Below are 19,819 nucleotides of genomic sequence, written 5' to 3'. Positions count from 1 at the left end.
TTTTTTTAAATAAAGGACTCACCAGACATTCTTTTTATATAAACAAAGTACTATATTTCAAACATGTGACATGGGAAATATTTCAAAAGATATTTTTAAACACTGAATGACACACGGCTCCTGAAGCAGACGACGGGACACCCTTCGGAATCTTCTCTCCTTCAGGACGGCTGGGGTTTCTGGAGCAATGACACGCCAAGCTTCCCCACCATCACAAGACTGGGAGAAGATAACAGAGGTCGTATCAGAGCGATGGAGGATGTACAACCACAACAAAATGAAGAGTTGTGATATCTTTAAAGGAAATGTCACATTATGAGCAAGTTTATATCTGGGATTAACAGCAAAGGTGCCAGAGTCCTGCGTGGCTCCATATTTGCCAACTTGCAGGAGCATTCAGGAGCCGGTAACATATGACCCACGACCAAAACCCATAACTTAACACATCCATCCATGTTTAGTTCATTTTTACACATCCCAGTACTTGTAACTTTATTTATTTTCTGCCAAGTAAAAATACAGAATTGCTTCCACAGAGCACAACACCCCATCCTTAGTACTGATCATTATTACTTCTCCAGTTTGTTCTGCATGAATTGAATTATACCTTGCTGCAGCCATCAAGCCAGCCGGCATGAACTTCCTGGACCCATAGAACCTCTTTCCCATGACGCCAGTCAGAGCTCCTGAAGTAGCTGGAAAAGTATGTGGTGTGAAATATTGGTAAATGTTGACAAATACAGGATGAATGAATAACACAGAGAAAAACATGCATGCTCTCAGGAAAGAGAGGTCTCATTTATCCATATGCAGTACACACATATGGAAAAAGATATATAGTACCAACCGAGGGAAACCCAAATATTCTTGGGGTCGTTGGAGATCTGGTAGGCACCAAAACCTGAAAGGCCCCCGAAGAGGAGACCTGCAGCCAGAGAGGGGACGCTGCCTGGAACAGATAACAGGCATCAGGTCAACACCTGCACGTGACATCCACCAGACTTATGTATACACTGCTGTGGGGTTTATTTCAAAGCACACAAATCATTGAATGAACGTGGAAGCTGAGGTCTTCTCAGGGGGGGTAAATGTTATTGTGACTGCAGCTCACTGAACCGATATAGGTTTGTCGGCCAATACAAATATTTGGGAGAAAAATATAACAGAGGCTTGGTATTTTAAAGTTTAACCATACACTTGAATATAAAGAACTATAAATAACACAAATACAACTTTTAGCGTGGATTACACATTTAACAGATATGAAGCATTTGAAGATACTGCAAAAAATTACATCACAGCGTTAATACCGGCAAAAAAGTACATGCCTAGTGTGCCAAGGCCTTAAAAGCATTGCTAAGTTTTCGTATCGGCAAACATTAACACAGATATCAAGATGTAAAAGTTTGTTACCAAATTAGCAACAAATGCACGCTGCACCTTTGGATGTATTTGGTTTTAGACTTGTATTTGACTTTTATTTATTTGGAGTAAACCCTTTCTACCTTGCTTTTATTTGAATGTACCTATTGCACTGCTGAGCTGACCTGTTCCTCCTCATCCAGCACCTTCCATTGTACCGTTTACCTGCACGTGACAAATACATCTTAAAAACTAGTACCTGCTTTGACGTAACCGATGACCCCGCCGGAAGCGATCAGCGCTGCGTACCCGTAACCGACCCAGTCCACGGACATGTTGGACACCTGTCAGGACACACACACACACTTTAGACAGTGCACACTTACCCTTCAGGTCAAGGTCACGTCTTGCTGTTGTTGACTTACACGAGTGAAAGGTTCTGCAGGAGGGAGAGAGAGCCGCGACCCGGAGCTGCTGGAGAGGACGAGCTGAACCAACAGGAGACACAGGAGCATTGTAGCGCATGTACACACACACACACACTCTTAACAGGAGTGTGTTCACTAAATCGTTAAACTGTGGCCTCGTGGGCGAGCACGTGTGCGTGTCTGGCTTCGTTAGATACGAATATAACTGACAGTTCCAACGCGCCTTAGCTTGAACTAGCTTCACACTCAAACACACACAGGACATAAACACACCCGGTCCTCAGTCCGATGGAGGAACACGTGTCTTTATGTATATGACGTGATCTTTACATGTTCAACAATGGGTAAACATTGATATACATATAAACACATACAACCTTGGGTTCTTCTGCTTCTCCTCTGTCACGACCAGCAGATGCAGCTTGTTCCTCGTCGAGCACAAATTATTGGTGCACACGTTCCGTGCAGCGGGATGTATGATGGGAAATGTAGGCACCAGATGCATAGAGGCTGGATTTCTACAACACTTCAACTACTACATCCACTAAAAGTTTAAAGATAAAGATATTAGAAGACAATATAACTGTTCATATTTACTAGGATTATATTTCGTTTTTTTCTCGAATAGGGTTTCTATAAAAATAACTACTACGTATAATGCTCCAATTTCATTAGATTTTGTTGCCATCTTAAATTGATCAAATTATTTTTCTCATAATGTCAAAAGTTTTGCAACTTTCTTATTAATCAAAAGCAAGAAATCTCCAATTCATGAAAGTATTTGGACACTTTGCTGCAAACTGTGACACAGGCCCATCCTGTTTGCCATAATTATCATAGAATTATATCCTCAAGATGATCTATCATACTTCACTTGTATACTGTGGCAATGTCAGGCTATGTCCAAGAACACTTTGGCACTTTTAATGGTGGAAATTGGGATCGAACCGCCAACCTTCTGGTCAGTGGACAACTCACTTTATCTCACGAGTCTCACAGCCGACCCAAATGTAAGCCAATGGGGAAATAAATGTAAATTGTATCAATTTACCATCAAATCCTAAAATACAATGTGATGTGCAAAAAATAAAGGTGTCTTCAAATTTTCTGAAGCCACTACATATTTAAATATATATATAGTATATATATACACACACACACACATTGGAAAGTGTCTTAATCGTCTATATGAGTGGAGTGTGTGAAACTGAACCCTGTCAGTTTATAAAACTATATTCTAGTCTATATTCTTATCAGTTTAACTGTTGAAGCCTCAGTCACTCAATTGAGGCTGGTGTCCTTTTTACGACCACAAGATGGCGCCACAGGATTACATTAGGTTTTACTGTGTTCTGGCACAAATCCCCCCTAACGACATCCCTAAGCTGTAACTGTACTTGATTGTTCCCCCTCTGTGAATTTCTCCAAATATGTTTTCATTTCTCTTATTTTGAAAATGTCCCTTTTGATCCACAGACTTCACTTTGACACGTTCACTCACTGTGCACACATGCTCATGGTTTGCAGCTACCTGCCACACTGCGGGACCCCGCTCTCATCCTGCAGGAAGATGGCGCTAGTATACAACTTTTGTGGCTGTGACGGGATCGTTGGGGTCATCAGCCAGCAAATGTGCCACAAATCCCACTGTGCGTCTTTTCTTATAGATGATATTCCAAATTCAATTCCTCAAAATGTTGGGGGTCAAGGATTTAGCGTCACCACTGATAATTATTTTAAAAGTAAAAGGGAAGGAGCAGATCCATGAAGGGGTGGGGAAAGGCTTGTGGAACATTTTGGCACCTCGAATTACGCATTAATTACGCACGAAATTACGCACCATAATAATAATACTAATAATACTAATATCAATAATAATATACTCATCAGGGCCATTTATGTCAATAGGAATGGCTGTACACGGTGCCTGAGGTGCAACCGTCTATTAAACACAGCCTCGCCGTTTTCGTAAGCTGAACGTTGCCGGAGGCCCCGTGCCATGGTGGAAGTGCTTGAAACCAAGCCCTAGACAAACACGGCTGGATATTCAAAAGGGACCCCGCGCTCCTGTCAGACAGTAACCCCACTCTCCGACAGCTCTGCGTTAAAACTCCACTCCTCCCCAAAGTGCGCAGAGCCCCCCAAACAATATTTCAGATCCTCCTCCCACCCCCCTCTCTCCCCTGCTTTTGTCCAGGCCGGGTAGAGGTCTGGGTCTATATAGCTGCAGGTATTGTTCAGTTATTGTGCAGTTAAAATGTCTGCGCCTTTTGAAGTCAGACATGAAAGCTTTGTTTTAAACATTAGCACCAGAAGAGAAAAATCTGTAGATGCATGTGTGGAAAAACTGTTGCAAAAATATGAACTATAAATGGTTTATTGGGGGGAATAAAAAGAGAAAGTTTTTTATTTTCCTGTGAGAAGTTTGTCCAGCATTCTCTGATCATGCATGAAATGTGTTTCATGTCAGTATCTGAAGTGGAGAAGCATCCGTGCAGCTGTCTGCTGGAGACGGGCTCCGCAGCTCTGCATGTGTGTGTGTGTGTCTGTGTGTTTTCTCTGAAAAAATGGGTTTGGACTAAAGCTTGGACCATTATCACCTATGTGAGCGCATATGTTGCACTGTGAGTGTGTTTGTGCGCGCGTGCGTGCGTAAGAGAGAGACAGAGAGAGAGAGAGAGAGAGAGAGAGAGAGAGAGAGAGAGAGAGAGAGAGAGAGAGAGAGAGAGAGAGGGAGGGAAAGCTCATTCGCTCTTGGCCCGAGGGGTCTACATAAGTATGTATTAGAAATAAACAGTGGATAAATAAATAATGACCCTCACAAAAGCAGGGGAGCTCTCTGTGCAGAAGTAATGATGTTGGCAGTTAACCTTCAAGTTTTTTAACTTGACACAGTTTCATTTGCAGCGAGAATTCATGTTTTCGTTCAAAGACAAAACGGTAAAAGAAAAGAGAAGATGGATAGGCAAATTGACTTAAGGAACTTTAAGAGATCTGTTAGTTTTCGATCTTGCCCTAGTTGAAAACAAACCTGTAGGAAAATGTTATCTTTATTATATTGTTAATATAGTTCTCTGACTTTCCGTGTGCACAACACACATTTACTCACTTTCCACAATCAACATTTATCTCAGATGTAAATTCACTTAATGCAAATAAATTATCAGAATTTTATATGGACAAGTGTAAATTGAAACAATTCTGCAAATAGTTTTTATTCATAGCAGTGGTATTGATGTGATCAATAAAAAAATCTGGTTTTGTATTAGTATCATCATTGGCTTAATAACACGAATACCTTGTTGTCTAGTACAAATTACATGACAAACCCAACTAGCACACACACACACACACACACACAGACAAATAGGCCATTTCACTTTTTCTTCCCTACTCATGGAGTTTCTCCTTTCTCGTCCACACCCGGCGCAGTGCGCATGCGTCACCAGGTGGCCTCACACCGTTTTTATGGCCAGGTGAGACGATCCGGTCCAGGTGAGAACACAGAGGGTGTATACGTTCGGGATCTGAAGGCTCAATGAGACAGACACAGCAACGGATCGACTAAAAAAGACGAGGAAAAAAAACAAACCCAGCAGAAAAGGGCAGCAGAAGACAAAGAATGTCAATTATGGGCAAGATGGGGGACTGGCAGGTATGTGCTTCTTACTTTAAGACAAAGACACGCCTGAGAAAAAATCCAAGAAAACTGTCAAAGTGTCGAGTAGCTGTAGGATGAGGCAAGGTGGATTGTTTTTAGTAAAGAGAGCTGCTACAGTGACTACACGCTCATATATTTGATGTTGAGATATTTGTTGTTTTTTCCAACTCCAAAAATGATCCATCTGCTTGCTTTGCTCTGGATGTTGATCGCATGTTGTTGTAGCTTGTAAAGTCTCCGTGCGTCTTCCAGACAGATCGTAACGTAAAGGGTGTGTTTTTGAAATCAACTAGAAATGGTTAAAAGCGACATAAAGTGGTTCACCGAAACTCAAACCGTATTCAAAACACCGCGACGAGCCCTCGATGCGCACTGTAACTTTTCATAAATCTCCGTGTGCGTGCAGCTGTTACATGTCTCGTATCCATACGCAAACTTTGGGGAAAGTCTTATTCTTTATTAAGTTGCCTGTGCGTAATTGCAAAGCTGGCCTTGATTTCGGAGGGAGGTGAGTGTGTGTGGTGGGGTGGGGGGGTTAAGAGACGACTTTTCCTGAGAACACTCGAGTTTCACTCCTTTACAAAAAAAAAACTACAACCACCCCAGACACAGTTTCTAGAAGCGTGCATGGCTGTCATTGTCAGTATCATCGCTCCATTATCATTAATGACAACTGCGCGTAAAAATAGGGTGTTAGTACAAATGGTAATCCGAGGGCCAACGCCTTAAAGATGTGGCGAACTGTCTCCTGACCCACGACCCGCTGAGGTGAAGGCTCGGCCGGCGACAGTGGCCGAGACATGTCCCCCCCTCTAACCTAACCGGTATTTGAAGTGAAACAAGGCCATGTTGTTGTGTTAATTATTGACGTCCCCCCCACCTTATCTCCAAACCCATGCGCCCTTACATGTTGTCAATGGACCTGTAGAGCCGCTCCGAATTGCATGGTTCACCCCTTTTTAACATAACATTGAAAGAATGGCCTCTCAAGGTCCCCACTCTCAATGGGATTAAAATAACAGTTTGGGAGTTTAAGAAAAAGAAAAGAGAAGTACAGGTCGGTGTGTGGCAGGGGGAGGATTTGCATATAGGTACACTGTTTTCACATCAAGAGAACTAATCAATAAGACGCTGGGTCGTGCGTAAAATGAGCGAATCAGTGGCCAAAAGTTCACAGGACAGATTTGCTCCTTTCAAAATAAGTTAAAATCAAATAAATGTTCTTAAAATATTATTTCAGGGGTGTTGTGTGTTTTTCATTACCTCTGGAAAGACATGCAAAATGATCGTAAAACCGTCCCATGTGCCAGCAAACACTGACACACACACACCACGATGAACGGTATAGAAATTATGTCAAATAATGCATGTGCCATGCTTCGTTGTTTTTTTTTACCTGTGCGGTGTCCATTGGTGTTGTGTGAGCAGACGGGGGGAGAGAGAGAAATCAAACGGCTGTTGATATGCTAATGAGGCCCTGTGCCAGCGTTATTACAGAGCTGCTCCAGCCCCATGTACTTCCACCATTAGAGGGAGACCTCAGAGCGCAAGACAGACAGCGAGCAACACACAGCTTCAATAAAAAGTAGTTTTTTTCTGAGCGGGGGAAGCACAATTCAATGACTGAAAACAAGGGCGATATAAGGCGATATACCCACACACTCTAAATACCAGCCACCTCTACAACCCATGAAAATGCTTTGGAAATTAACTGATAACATTAAATATGAAGATTGCGAGGTAAGGGGCTGCTTCTTTTCATTTTTTTTAAATTGTGTCATGCCATGTAAAAAATATATATTTTAAAAACTTTACTGAGAGAAATTATTTTATAGAAATGTCTTTATGTTTTTAGTCCACATATGTCATCCTTGTATAGTTGTGCTCAGGAGGAATAATCATTGTATTTGTATTAATTTTAAAAATGTATTTTTGTGTAGCCTGCTGTACGTAGTCTAATAATATTTATAATGATAATAACAAGTTTGTCAAATATTTTAGTTGCATGAATAAATTCGTGCCACTGTTTTATTTTCTATCTGAATTCACATAACACATACCTACAAATATTAAATGACACGTGCAATCATTGCTTGTCATATTTAATTAAAACAAATATAAATATCTTTTTTAATTTCATTGACAGCACTAAGCGCTAACATGGTCTGCTTTATTTATTGCGTAAATTACACGGGCATTTACCCTTCACTTTTAATATCCGTGCAATTTGAGCTGCTTGGATTTTTGCGTGCAGCTTTCTGTGCATGCGTGTGTGTGTGTTTGCATACACTGAGTGGCTGTTGTTGTGGGCACAAAGTTGTGCAGCAATATCGGGGACTTGTTCGGGGAGTGGAGAAGCCAGTCCGACGTGTTTTCGGCCGCGCGTCCAGTCCTGGGAGGGATAGAGACGGTCGCGGGAGCAGGGAAACAAAAAGCTCGGCGCCTAAGCGATTGTGCCAGTTTGCAGGCGAAAGTGTCTTCCCGGTGTTGTCAACGCAAAAATAAAAACATGGAACAAAATTGTCAATCGAAACCGGTCTCCAGCCGGTGTTTGGTTATTTTTAAAAACGTGTGATGGGAGCAGGAAGCGCAGTTGGAGCTGCTAGAGTCGTGCGTAAAAGTTGGTTCGTGCGCCGGATCCGAGCGGCCCTAAAGACAGACAGACTTTTAGGAATTTTATTTTTGTTCTCCCTTTCTCCGTCTTTTTCCGGGTCAAAGTTAAAAAGTTAGCCTCTGTGCGATTTTGGAGTCGAGGAGGAACCGGTGGATTGACTCGGCAGGGGAGAGAGAGAGAGGAGACCCGTGGAAGACAGTTCTCTGTCGGAGTCTGAGGTGGAAAACAAAGGGATGAGCGGTGGATACGAGCCGGCTGCAGTGCCCGTGTATGAGTCTGCTGGATTTTTCACCCAGTTCAGAGGTGCACAATTGTTCCCTTCCCCTGCCTTCCCCAAACCCTGGCTTGCTGTCCACCTCCCTATATTCCCGTGTCTTTATTTCACTTTTTTGCGCTTGGCCCTGGGACCCCCCTTTAAAAAAAAGCCCCCCTCCTCTTCCTCCTCCTCCTTCCTCACTCTCTGATTCGCCAGACCAGAGTGAATATCCCTCTTTTTTGTCTCGCTCTCTCTTCACTCCCTCCACACTCTCTCTCTCGCTCACTCCCTCTTTCTCTCTCTCCCTCCCCATCTCTGATTAGATATACTGATTCCTCCTTTCAATGGACGTCATTTAAGCTCAGACTCCTGCCTCGAGTTGCGTCCTGCGCCTCAGCCACTCTCAACCCGGTCTTTTCCCCTGTTGTTGTTATCGTTATTAAGTATTCCTGTGATATTAATAGCCATGAGCGCGTTCCATTAGGAGTCCGAGAAGAGGAGACGAAGAAGCGGCTATTTTCGCTAATATGAGCGCAGGCGAGGGGACGGCAGCAGTGTGATAGAAGCCAGGAGAGCGACGAGGAGAAGAGGGGTGTTTCTTTTTTTCACCGAGAGAAACTTTTCGACCTAAAAAACCCACAAAGACGCCACCGAGTATCTGCATTTTTTATAGCTCCGGATGAAGGGCAGCGGGGATCTAACCATTTCTTTCTGATGGATTATCGTCCTGCTACTGTGGCACATATCTGATCGCCGGGGCCATTGTGGTCTTGCAGGAAAGAAGAAGAAGTCTTTTTTCGGGGGCAAAAATATCGATATTTTTCTTCCTGGTTTGCGGGTTATTCCACTTTTGCTCGCCCCGACTCCAAATAGTGTCTTTTTCGACCCATTATTCTTTGCTTGAGTCGCACTAAATCCTTTCAGATGTTGGTGCACAGTTTTTCCGCGATGGTAAGTTGCCGGAGCCTCACCGCGTCACATACATATTGTTTATCTAGTCTATCAGATTTTTTTGCTGTATACTAATAATATTTATATAATTTTTACCCCTCCAGGTGATTCATGTTTTGCTAAGCTTGCACGCTTAAAGCCCGCGGGACATATTGTAAAAAAAAAAGAAGTGATATGATGCAAATTCATTCGAAGACATTTCACCTCCGGAATTTCTATTTCATTTAACTTTTTTGAAACGTATTACCAAACAATTTATTCACAGAAAAAAAAAATAATGTGGACGTGTAGCGATTGTGTGGACATGTTGTGTGTTTTTGTAAAAAATTTGAGTTAAATGTATAAATTGGTCGAATTCCTGTCATCCACTCGGGCCATATCTGATAATGCCCTGACACCAGCCCGCAGAACACCCAGTAAAAACAAAGAGGACAAACACGCACGTTTACGCTGAGTCTTTTTTGTGTTTTAAATGTGTTCACGCTCTAATCAACCTTCCTCTCCGTGTGCTTCTTTGCCAGGATCGTCACGACGGCACCAGCAATGGGACAGCCAGGCTACCTCAGCTGGGCGGCGTGGGCCAGAGTCCCTACACGAGCGCGCCGCCGCTCTCCCACACGCCGAACTCGGACTTCCAGCCCCCGTACTTCCCCCCGCCCTACCAGCCCATCTACCCGCAGTCTCAGGACCCTTACTCGCACGTCAACGACCCCTACTCTCTCAACTCGCTGCACGCCCAGCAGCAGCCGCAGCACCCGGGCTGGCCGGGCCAGCGGCAGGCCCAGGAGAGCGGCCTGCTCCACCAGCACCGCGGCCTGCCGCACCAGCTGTGCCGGGACTACCGCAGGGAAGTGCTGCTGCCGTCCGGCCACGGCCTCGACTCGGGACTGTCGGACTCTATCTCTATCCATGGAATACCTCACTCTTTAGAAGACGTTCAGGTGAGACAGCGTGTCCCTGCTGGGTTGTGACCTAAACAATTAATAAAACGTGGTGTTGGTGTTAATATAAGGAACAGTTGAGCTCTACTATAATTTTTGATCAATATTGTTATAATTACAACGAGTAATGATGGTGATGTTTTTACGTTATTCTCTTTTGATTATTATTAATCCTCTCAGAAATATCCTACATTTGATGTGTTACTGGTATTAATATAAAAAATTATTTGAAAAATGTTTTAAAACAGTTTTCATTGTTATTACTAGTCTTATAAATGACATACATTCAATTATTATTATGAATTAGTCAGGTTCGGGCTCATTGTACTTCTTAATGCGGCCATTTTTCACTGCCTGAAAAATCAGCATGACACAAAAATATTCCGAGCTCTGTAATAATATTTTAAACAGATCTTTTTTAAAACGCTGTTATAGCCAGATCCAAAGTTGTGTTGTTCAGTATAATAACTCAAATTAAATGAAATGGATTTTAAAAAGAAACAACACACACTGTACGCCTGTGATTTAACAAGGGCTTCTTCGTGTCTTCTGACTTTATTTAATTTATCAGTTTACAATAACATCGAGATGGCCGTGCAGCATGCACCACTCAACCAGAATTGAGTTTAGGTCGATTAGCAAAAAAGATGAACGATAACACGGTCAATAATAACAATAATTATAATAATTATCATCCTTATTGGGATCATTCCTCCCAATTTTTTTAAATCAGAAACAAACACCGATAATCCTCTAATTAGTTCATAGGCCTTTAATAGGCTGCGCCGCCGTAATTACTATCCAATCTAGATTAGAAGTTTCCCTGTGAGTGGAGCCAATATGAGGGCGGAATTAGGTCAGGATTATGGGGCGACACGGCGTCGTTATTTAAGTCTGCAGTTTGCGATCTGTTGGAAACGCGTCCATCAGTGGAAAAATAAAGAAAAATAAAAAGCCAGTGAAAACACTCCTGGACAATAATAACAGGAATGGGCCTCCAGAGCCTCCGTGTTGGCTGATCGTGCCCGTGGCTTTTGTTCGTGCATGCACACAGATGTGTTATTGCCCCATTTCCTTTTGTGTGCTAAAATTGTCCATCTTCTTTTTTTGTTTGCGTTTGTGTCGCAGCCTGTTGAGGATCAAGGAATTCACATCCCCGACCAGACTGTAATTAAAAAAGGTAAGCGCTTTCCTCCGAGATAGCATGCATGTTGCAGGCTGGGCGCACACACATGCACACACACACGTACACACACGCGCACCATGCACCATTTCTGCTTGAGAGGACTCAATGCAATGCGGTAACGCCTGACTGGTCCTAATATGCAGTAGCCTATTTTTCATTACATGGTTTCCAAGTGCATCAAACTGGCTGCACCTATTTTTTTTTTTCTTTTTCTACTTCGTCTCTCCACCACCTCTCGCTGATGGAATTTACTGTCAGCGTTTCAGAGCAGGCGTGGAGATGAGTATAGAGCTGGTGGGCTTTGTGGGGGCCCGTGGTGTTGATGGTCAAAGACGCACGGAGCTGTATAGACGATCCTGGCACTCGGAGCGGTGCACGCAGGCTAATATAGAGCTGGAAATCCATGCATGGTCAAATCTAAAATGGAAGTTGGTGCCGCTGGATGGAGCCTTATGCTGTCATTTAGAGGGAATTTAAAAATTCGTCCTCCGACATGGTTCCCAACGGCTCCAAATGTGATTTTCATACTTACAGCACTCTGGTGAAGCTTTTTGGATTACATTGCTTCATTTCGACATATTTGCTGTCAAACAATTATTGGTACAGTACCATAAGGAGGCCTGTTTCCATGGTCAGGTTTAAAAGTGCATTGTCAGGTCAAATTAGAGCTCACAAGATCAGACATGGAGCTGGAATTTCGTTCTTTTTTTGGTCTTTATTTCCATCACAGCCCCCCCACCTCTCAATTCTTCATTCCTTTTGGAGTCTGCCTATCTGCGCATCGACGTGATAATTGGCTTCTTATATTAGTAATCTCAAGAGTTCGTTTAGCTTCTATTGTCTCTATTAGGCTCCCCTGAGCCATTAATGTCACAAGTGATCCATCCAAAAAGGCGCACGGTCGGTCCCCCTTTGTTACTGCAACACCAAAAAACGGTGGAAAGCCCAGTAGTGTGCTGAGTCCCCCACCACCACCACCACCATCACACCCACCCACCCAAGCAACCAACCAAGCCCAGTGCAATGAAATTACACACGGGCCGTTGCGTGGTGCTGTGCTGGATACCCAAGGTCTGTGTCACAATTGGCACAGTTTTGCCAAATCTCTCGGTTGAGTCGAGGCATGGTGTGACGCACGCTAATACTACTGATAATAATATTAATAATTGTATCCCTCTTATCCTATGTTCTAAAATATGGTGCCTGGGGGATCGCACAGGCCCTGGGGGGGTTTTGCTGTTGAGAGATTTGTGCGCAAAAAAACATTGGCCAGTGTTTTTTAATGTTGAAGGAACATGAATGGAAATATTGGACATTTGTATAGTTGAACGAAAATTGTGGCAACTAGTAATGATTCTATGCACAATAATATTACCCAATTATTATTATTATTATCGTTATTAATATGAATACATGTTGCTTAAAGTGTACACATGTGGTGCTAAACTCTCAAAACCGAGGCCTAAATCCCCCCTTCTCATTTAGTTAAGGCTCTGCATTGCATGAAATTCACTGAGCACGCTCTCTCTCCTTCTCTCCCCCCTCCATCCCTGTCCTCTCTTACTACCCCTCCCCTCCCACCTCTCTCCCTCGCTTTCTTTCTCCCCTGGCTCTCCATAGGTCCAGTGTCTTTATCCAAGCACAACAACATCTCCTCCATCCCCGTAAACAAGGACGGTCTCTTCGGCGGGGTGGTGAACCCCAACGAGGTGTTCTGCTCTGTACCGGGCCGCCTCTCCCTGCTCAGCTCCACGTCGAAGTACAAGGTCACGGTGGCCGAGGTGCAGAGGCGCCTCTCGCCGCCCGAGTGCCTCAACGCCTCCCTGCTGGGCGGGGTTCTGAGGAGGTGAGTGTGAAGTTGAGGGCTGAAAAAAAAAAAAAATACCTACCTGTGCGTGTGTGTACGTGCGTGCGAGTGCTTCGAGCTCTCTCACTCTATACGCCAATTCATTCTTTCTGTGAGCATGCATCTGCCTCTCTCTCTCTCTCTCCTCTGTACCAAGAATAATTAAAATCGACCAACCATGACACCTAGCTCCTGCATTTAAAGCAGGAGGGGTCTGTTAAATTCCCTATTAACTTCCCCATGCTCTCTCTCTCGCCCTCCCTCTCTAAATTAATGTAGGCCTAGTCTGTTTCAACCCCAGCTCTATAGGCCCAGTGAAGGCATTACGCATGAAAACATTGGTCTCTAGTGAACTGTCGAGTGAAGTGCTGCAGACACGCAGCCCTGCCTATTAAGTAGGCTTTTATTTATTCATTTTCTACAGTATTTGTCTGCTGCAGAAAGAAGGGCTGCACAGGGATCTTTTATAGTGTTATATAGCTATAGCTTGTATATCAGGGATGTGGAGGAGAGTATTAAAGGCCATGCAGCCAAACTGAGCCCATGCAGTCACTCTTAATTAGTGCCTAAAAGGAGCTATGTGTTTCATATGATGCACATAAGCACTATGCATCCAAGTAAAAATATCTGGCAATGCATAAGTGACTTTTCTCTTGTGCACAATTTTTGCCTGTTCATAAATGCAGGACTGCAATATTATATAGGCCATTTCAAACATGCATAGAGCCATATACTTGGAGGGCAGCGTGCATCTTTGCAGAATGAAGAACATGTCCATCCTCAAAATGAATGCCCACTCAGAGAAAGAGTCATCCACTACAATGAATTTCCTCTTTGTTCCTCTGTCACAGGGCCAAGTCTAAGAATGGAGGAAGATCCTTGAGGGAGAAGCTGGATAAAATCGGCTTGAATCTACCTGCGGGCAGACGCAAGGCAGCCAACGTCACCTTGCTGACGTCACTAGTCGAGGGTAAGTCGGGTGTTGCCGTAAATCACGCTCCCACTCTCGCTGCTCCCGCGATACCAGGTGCTGGGACTTTTTCTCTCGCTCCCTCTCTCCCTCTCGTTCTTTCTCTGTGTTTTAAATCAGCATATGCGCTCATCCGTGTAATGTGGACCGACTTTGCCTCGCAAGTAATAAACCATGAAGGATGTGTGTGTGTGTGAGAGAGTGTGTGTGTGTGGAGAGAGAGACAGAGTGGGAGACAAGAAGAGAGAGAGAGAGAGAGAGAGAGAGAGAGAGAGAGAGAGAGAGAGAGGGGGAACGGTGTTGGTAATTCTTGTGGCTCTGCAGCGTTTGGCCCTCGCTTGCAGGAGCGCACTCGCAGGTCCACGGCTGGCCTAGTTTACACGCTGGATGAGTTTGTGTTGAAGTCCAGTTAATTATTGAGTGCTGCTTGTTTATTGGGCACCGCTGAGCTGTTTCACCTCACGGATGAAGAAGTCGATTGATTTATTAACCCTGCATTGTTTCAAACATGAATACAGCCACGGCCACGGCGACAGTCGCGCGCAGGGGCTGATGTTTTTTAATGGTGACTTAATTCTTACGTTAATAGCTTCTGCTCCCCCCTCTACGGTTTTGGGTTTTTCACTGAAGATATTTTGTTGCATGCAAATGGAGTGGCTCTGACCTATTGGGAGCTATATGTTTTGGGGCCTATTAAAGAATAAATGAGTCCGTTATGGTTGCGCGTAAGGAGATGCCTTTTTTACGCGTGCGGATAAATCCATTTCGCTTGCAGAGTTGAACCTTATTATTCAGTGCGGTGGTATTTGGTGCGCTGTGGGTTTGCAAAAGGTGAGAGCCCGTGACGGTTCATTGGTCCCTGTTAATCATTATTACAGACGAGGGCCCGGATGCAATATTCATTGTGCGCCGTAGAAATTTGGTGCTGTATTTGTAATGAGCCTGGAGAAATGTATGATTGTGAGTAATACTAGGGCTGGTGGCAGATAGGGAGGGAGAGAGAGGGGTGGGGAGAGGGGGGCATGAAGGCAGTCGGTCATTTAGCGAAGATCCACTGTGTTTTTTGGAGAGCTGTCATTGTTTATGGTCCCCTCCATTTTATGGAAAACGAGTTTACTGGACTTGAGCTTTTGATGCTAATTGGCGCATGCGTTCTTCCGGAGCACGGGGCTTATGGACAGGAAGCCCCGCAGTCAAACTCAACTGCTTCAGGAAATTAAAACCAAGGACTTTGGGGGGAGAAGAAAAAAACGAGCTCAGACTGAAACCTGCAGTGATTCTCATAGTTGAAGTATGTGCAGGAGGAAACGTGAGATTTAGACATAGCCCTTTAAAATTGCATGTCCCTGTGATCTGCTGGACTTCCAATAATGCACAGGGCATTGGTAATCAATGACATGGTGTTAAGCATGATGCCTGTGTCTATATTTCATATCCACTTATTGTGTCTCCTCCACACTAAAGCGTTCTCACGGTATGGAGGAGGGGGGGCTGGACGCGTATTGACAGCTCGCAGGGGCTGCTTTATTATTATTATTAGTATTATTATTATGGGCTGTTATTGTTCTCATCATCATTAATGTTGTTATGGAGGCACAGGTGCCACAACCCCGCTGTCTGCACGCGTGAACACAAGTGTAGCCTCGGCTCACATCAGATTAATCAAGTGTGGGTGCGAGGAGTGTGAACTGGCCCCTGGATTTGATGTGGCCACATTCAATAAGCACAAACAACATTCAATCTAATTTTTTTTTCTTCCTCTTCCCTTTTCTCAGGCGAGGCGGTGCATCTTGCCAGGGATTTTGGTTATGTATGCGAGACCGAGTTCCCATCCAAGGCAGTAGCTGAATATGTAAACCGTCAGCATTCCGACCCAAACGAACAAGTCCAAAGAAAAAACATGCTATTGGCCACAAAGTAAGTGCTATTATCACATTTCACTCGGTGTTGCACCGATATACACCCCCAGCCCCCACCCCCTGTCTCTGCATGCCCAGTGTGTGTGTCTTGTGTACTTGACAGTTTGCAAACCCGCACGCACGCACACACACACACACACACACACACACACACACACACACATCTTTTAGTTTATTTTAAACGTGCATTCCCTCTTTACGTGTTTGTTTTAGCATGCATTTATATATTGATAATAATTATTCATTTTAATCATAAAATAAAATATATACATTTCTTTGTACATATTGGTCTATACGTAATTATTGACCAACCTAATATTAATTAATACACACACACAGTTTATGTGTTCCTACTTAGATTCTGATACATGGTGTCTCCTGTCAATTAATTTGATTAGGAACCTCTCATACACACACACACACACACACACACACACACACACACACCATACACTTGACATCTCTTTTAATTACGTATTCCATTACGTTCTCTTTTTTAAATGTATTTCATTGATACAATATGATCAATTAATGACGATAATGAAAATACACAAAACACATTAGTGCACATGAGTGTACCCCGCTGCGTGCACGCGCGTCCAATGGGGTTTCTCTCCGCTCGTCCACGCGCACAGCAGCGCTGTTGTTTGCCCTGTGATTTCAGTGACACTGACAGATCGCTGGTCTTCATCCAGCGCTGCCATTGGACATGTTTTTTTCCCCCTTCACGCATTTACTTGAAACATGGGGAAGTCCTTTGCGCGGGACACAGATAAGCGCAGCGGCCTGCGTTTAATATTGATGACGGGCCGCCATAATCAAACAGCTGTCAGCTATAACCGCTTATTACAGAGCGTTATTAAGATACCCATGAAATAGCCCAGCCCATGAATCTATTTTACATGGACTCACAGGGGAATACATTTAAGTAATATGGGCTATAAGTTCCATGAAAGGAAATGTCTTTTGAACGAATAAACGCATGAATTAATGTATTTTTTCAGACTGTTTCGATATTGTTTGTTTAAACAGTGAAACTAATTATTCACCTTGCCTCCATAAGAATTTGTTTGCCCTGAATTTATATATATATAAAAAAATAAAACTCCCTGCCTATAAGCTGAGAGTATTTAGATGTTTCCCAAAGTTTTTTTTTTTCAGAACGAAAGTAGAATAAGAAGAAATTACATTAATAGATGTAGTTTTGCTTTTTTTTAAAAAAAGAAGGTTCACTGAGGATTTAAAGCCACCTGCAGACATGACTGAATTTCTGGTCCTTTCATGTTTTATCATTTTTTTATCGGGACATTAAAGGCCAAGCAGGGATTTGCGTAAAACGCTATCATGGTGTGGCGCGTAAATTGCGTGCCACTTCTGCAGGACACGTCTGTGTGCATTGGAGTCGTGGTTGCACATGGGGGTTTTGCCCACGGGCCTGACACTCTCTCTCTCCCTCTGTTACAGGCAAGTCTGCAAGGAGTTTACGGACCTGCTGTCCCAGGACCGCACGCCGCTGGGGAACTCACGGCCGCAGCCCATCCTCGAACCGGGAATCCAGAGCTGCTTGACCCACTTCAGTCTAATCTCGCACGGTTTTGGGACCCCGGCGCTGTGCGCGGCCATCACGGCCATGCAGAACTATCTGACCGAGGCTATCAAAGCCATGGACAAAATGTACCTCAACAACAACCCAAACAGTCACGATAACGGCACTAAAGGCGGAGACAAAGACGAGAAACACAGAAAGTGATGTTTCCATGCATCCCGCCTCCACTTGAGGGCCAACCCCCCCCGGGCCCCTGCTTCCACACCGGCCCTCAACCCCTCCGCCTCGGCCTCGGCCTGGCCCCCACCCATCCAATATAAATATTATAAATACCTTATAAATACTATTGATAAAAGTTAATTGTGCCACTTCCTGATCTTGCGTGGTTTTACTTGTTTTTTTTTTTGTTGGTTTTGTTTTTACATCCCAAACTTTGGATCCACCGAGGAAAAGACGCAAGTATTTTCTGCTTCTTCCAACACCTGAACCACATGAAATGATATTTAAAAAAAAAAAAAAAAGAAAGGAAAAGAAAAGAAAAAAGGAGGCTGCAGAGGATGAGCTCCGGGGCAGAGGGAGGGAGAATAAAAAGGTGTAGGCCCACAGCCTCAGCCAGAGGACTTTTTATGTACTCCCTCCACCTCCACCTTTTTTTATGAGCTGCAGCGAATGGACTGAAATCCAGCGACCCCTCTCTATCTCCATTTTACGATTGTGACGAGAAAAAAAACAACACACCGAAGCTAAAAGAGGATGAATTCTTATCAGTATTGTGAATAATAAACTTGAAAAACAACGAGAAATTCCACAGAGCTCCCTGTCATGACTTCAGTTGTAGACTCTCACACACTCTTCTCTCTAACTCTCTCTCCAAGCGACCAACTTGAACTTTTTTGAATTTCAACACGATTCGCGGTTATATAAGGGAATCAGTGTTCATGTATGTATATATTTATTTATGTGTAATTTAATGGGAATTGTAAATATGGTGCGTCTGTTTAAACTTCTTTTTTTTTATTTATCTGGTGCCTCCTGTTTTAGTGGGTTTTTGAATATTCGGTTAGTTCTTCATGTGAATTTATTGTTTTTAGAAAACAAGAAGTTTTGGGGGATCTTTTTTTTTCATTTTATTTCTCTGGGATATTTCAATTCAGCCCTCTTGTAGCATGTTGAGGCGACATTGAAGCAAGTGAACAAATTTAATAGAAATAAACTTCCATTTCTCTCTCTATATATCATCTTTATTTTTTGCAGTTTTTTAATTTGAGACAGAGCATAAGTGAGACCCTGAGGAAAACTGTTTTTTTTTTTTCTCGTGTGGGTGTGTGTGTGTGGAACGTGTGTGTGTTTCTATTTTCGTTTTTATACAAGCTTTTATGTGTTGTGCCAATCAGAATACGTTTCACCCCTTGTTCTCTCCTTGAAGCACCATAAAAGCAATAAATGGAATATTGTCTCTTTTTTTAGATAAAAAAATTGTTGGAAGACACTCAAAAAAACATTTTTTTGGGGGGACCACCTGATATCCTGTTATGTCCGATAATGTCCAAAAATTGGAGGCGGTTTTAGCTGTATTGTATAGACATGTGCTGGCAATAGTTCCCATGCCTGTCAATGTATTATAGTCCTTTGTTGCCCTGGAAAAAATAAATATTTGATACGCTTCATCTCGATTTGTATTCATATCTCTAAATTTTTTATTCACTTCCTTGATAGCCTTGGTGGTTTTTTTCTTCTCCTTTTTTTTGGTCTTTGCTATTTTTTTCCTCCCCACTCTGAACGGCTACAGTAATTGAGCTTAAGTCTCCCCTGACAATTGCTCCTTGCAATAAGCAGCTGAACTCATTGTTTCCCTCAAGTATAATAAAAAAAAAAAGAAAAGATTCTTACTTTAAACTCCCTAGTTCAGAGCACAGGATCTCATGCAGGCCAAGTGGCTCACAACAATGGGTATATTCGCGTTTGAAGTGTGTAGCACCACCCCTCCAGCTAAAACCCTCTGAGATGTATACAGGCCTGGTGCGCGATGTTTGATTGTTGCAGGGCTATATTTGGCACCACCGGTTTATTCTGCGCTGGAGTCGTATTCAAAGACGCGCATCAAATATTTGTTAGGCTGTGTTGTTTTCGCCTCTTGGT

General features: G+C 43.4%; 2 protein-coding genes across 2 annotated transcripts; one reads left to right on the top strand and one right to left on the bottom strand.

The window, feature by feature from the left end:
* Nucleotides 1–28: 28 nt before the first annotated feature.
* On the bottom strand, nt 29–2,278 carry tmem14ca (transmembrane protein 14Ca). The gene is made up of 6 exons (XM_062379680.1): nt 2,168–2,278; nt 1,788–1,850; nt 1,622–1,706; nt 848–949; nt 608–695; nt 29–219 (listed from the first exon to the last, which is right to left on the bottom strand). Exons 3-6 carry the CDS (start codon nt 1,695–1,697, stop codon nt 162–164), a joined length of 324 nt encoding a protein of 107 aa, XP_062235664.1. The 5' UTR covers nt 1,698–1,706; nt 1,788–1,850; nt 2,168–2,278; the 3' UTR covers nt 29–161.
* A 6,336-nt stretch (nt 2,279–8,614) lies between these two features.
* On the top strand, nt 8,615–19,347 carry tfap2a (transcription factor AP-2 alpha). Its single transcript, XM_062379679.1, has 7 exons — nt 8,615–9,272; nt 9,794–10,213; nt 11,342–11,393; nt 13,020–13,245; nt 14,097–14,215; nt 15,991–16,132; nt 17,599–19,347. Exons 1-7 carry the CDS (start codon nt 9,246–9,248, stop codon nt 17,882–17,884), a joined length of 1,272 nt encoding a protein of 423 aa, XP_062235663.1. The 5' UTR covers nt 8,615–9,245; the 3' UTR covers nt 17,885–19,347.
* Nucleotides 19,348–19,819: the final 472 nt, after the last annotated feature.

The sequence above is a fragment of the Platichthys flesus genome, chromosome 21 (assembly GCF_949316205.1).
Source record: "Platichthys flesus chromosome 21, fPlaFle2.1, whole genome shotgun sequence".
Taxonomy (NCBI): domain Eukaryota; kingdom Metazoa; phylum Chordata; class Actinopteri; order Pleuronectiformes; family Pleuronectidae; genus Platichthys; species Platichthys flesus.
This window is presented reverse-complemented; position numbering and strand designations above follow the sequence as displayed.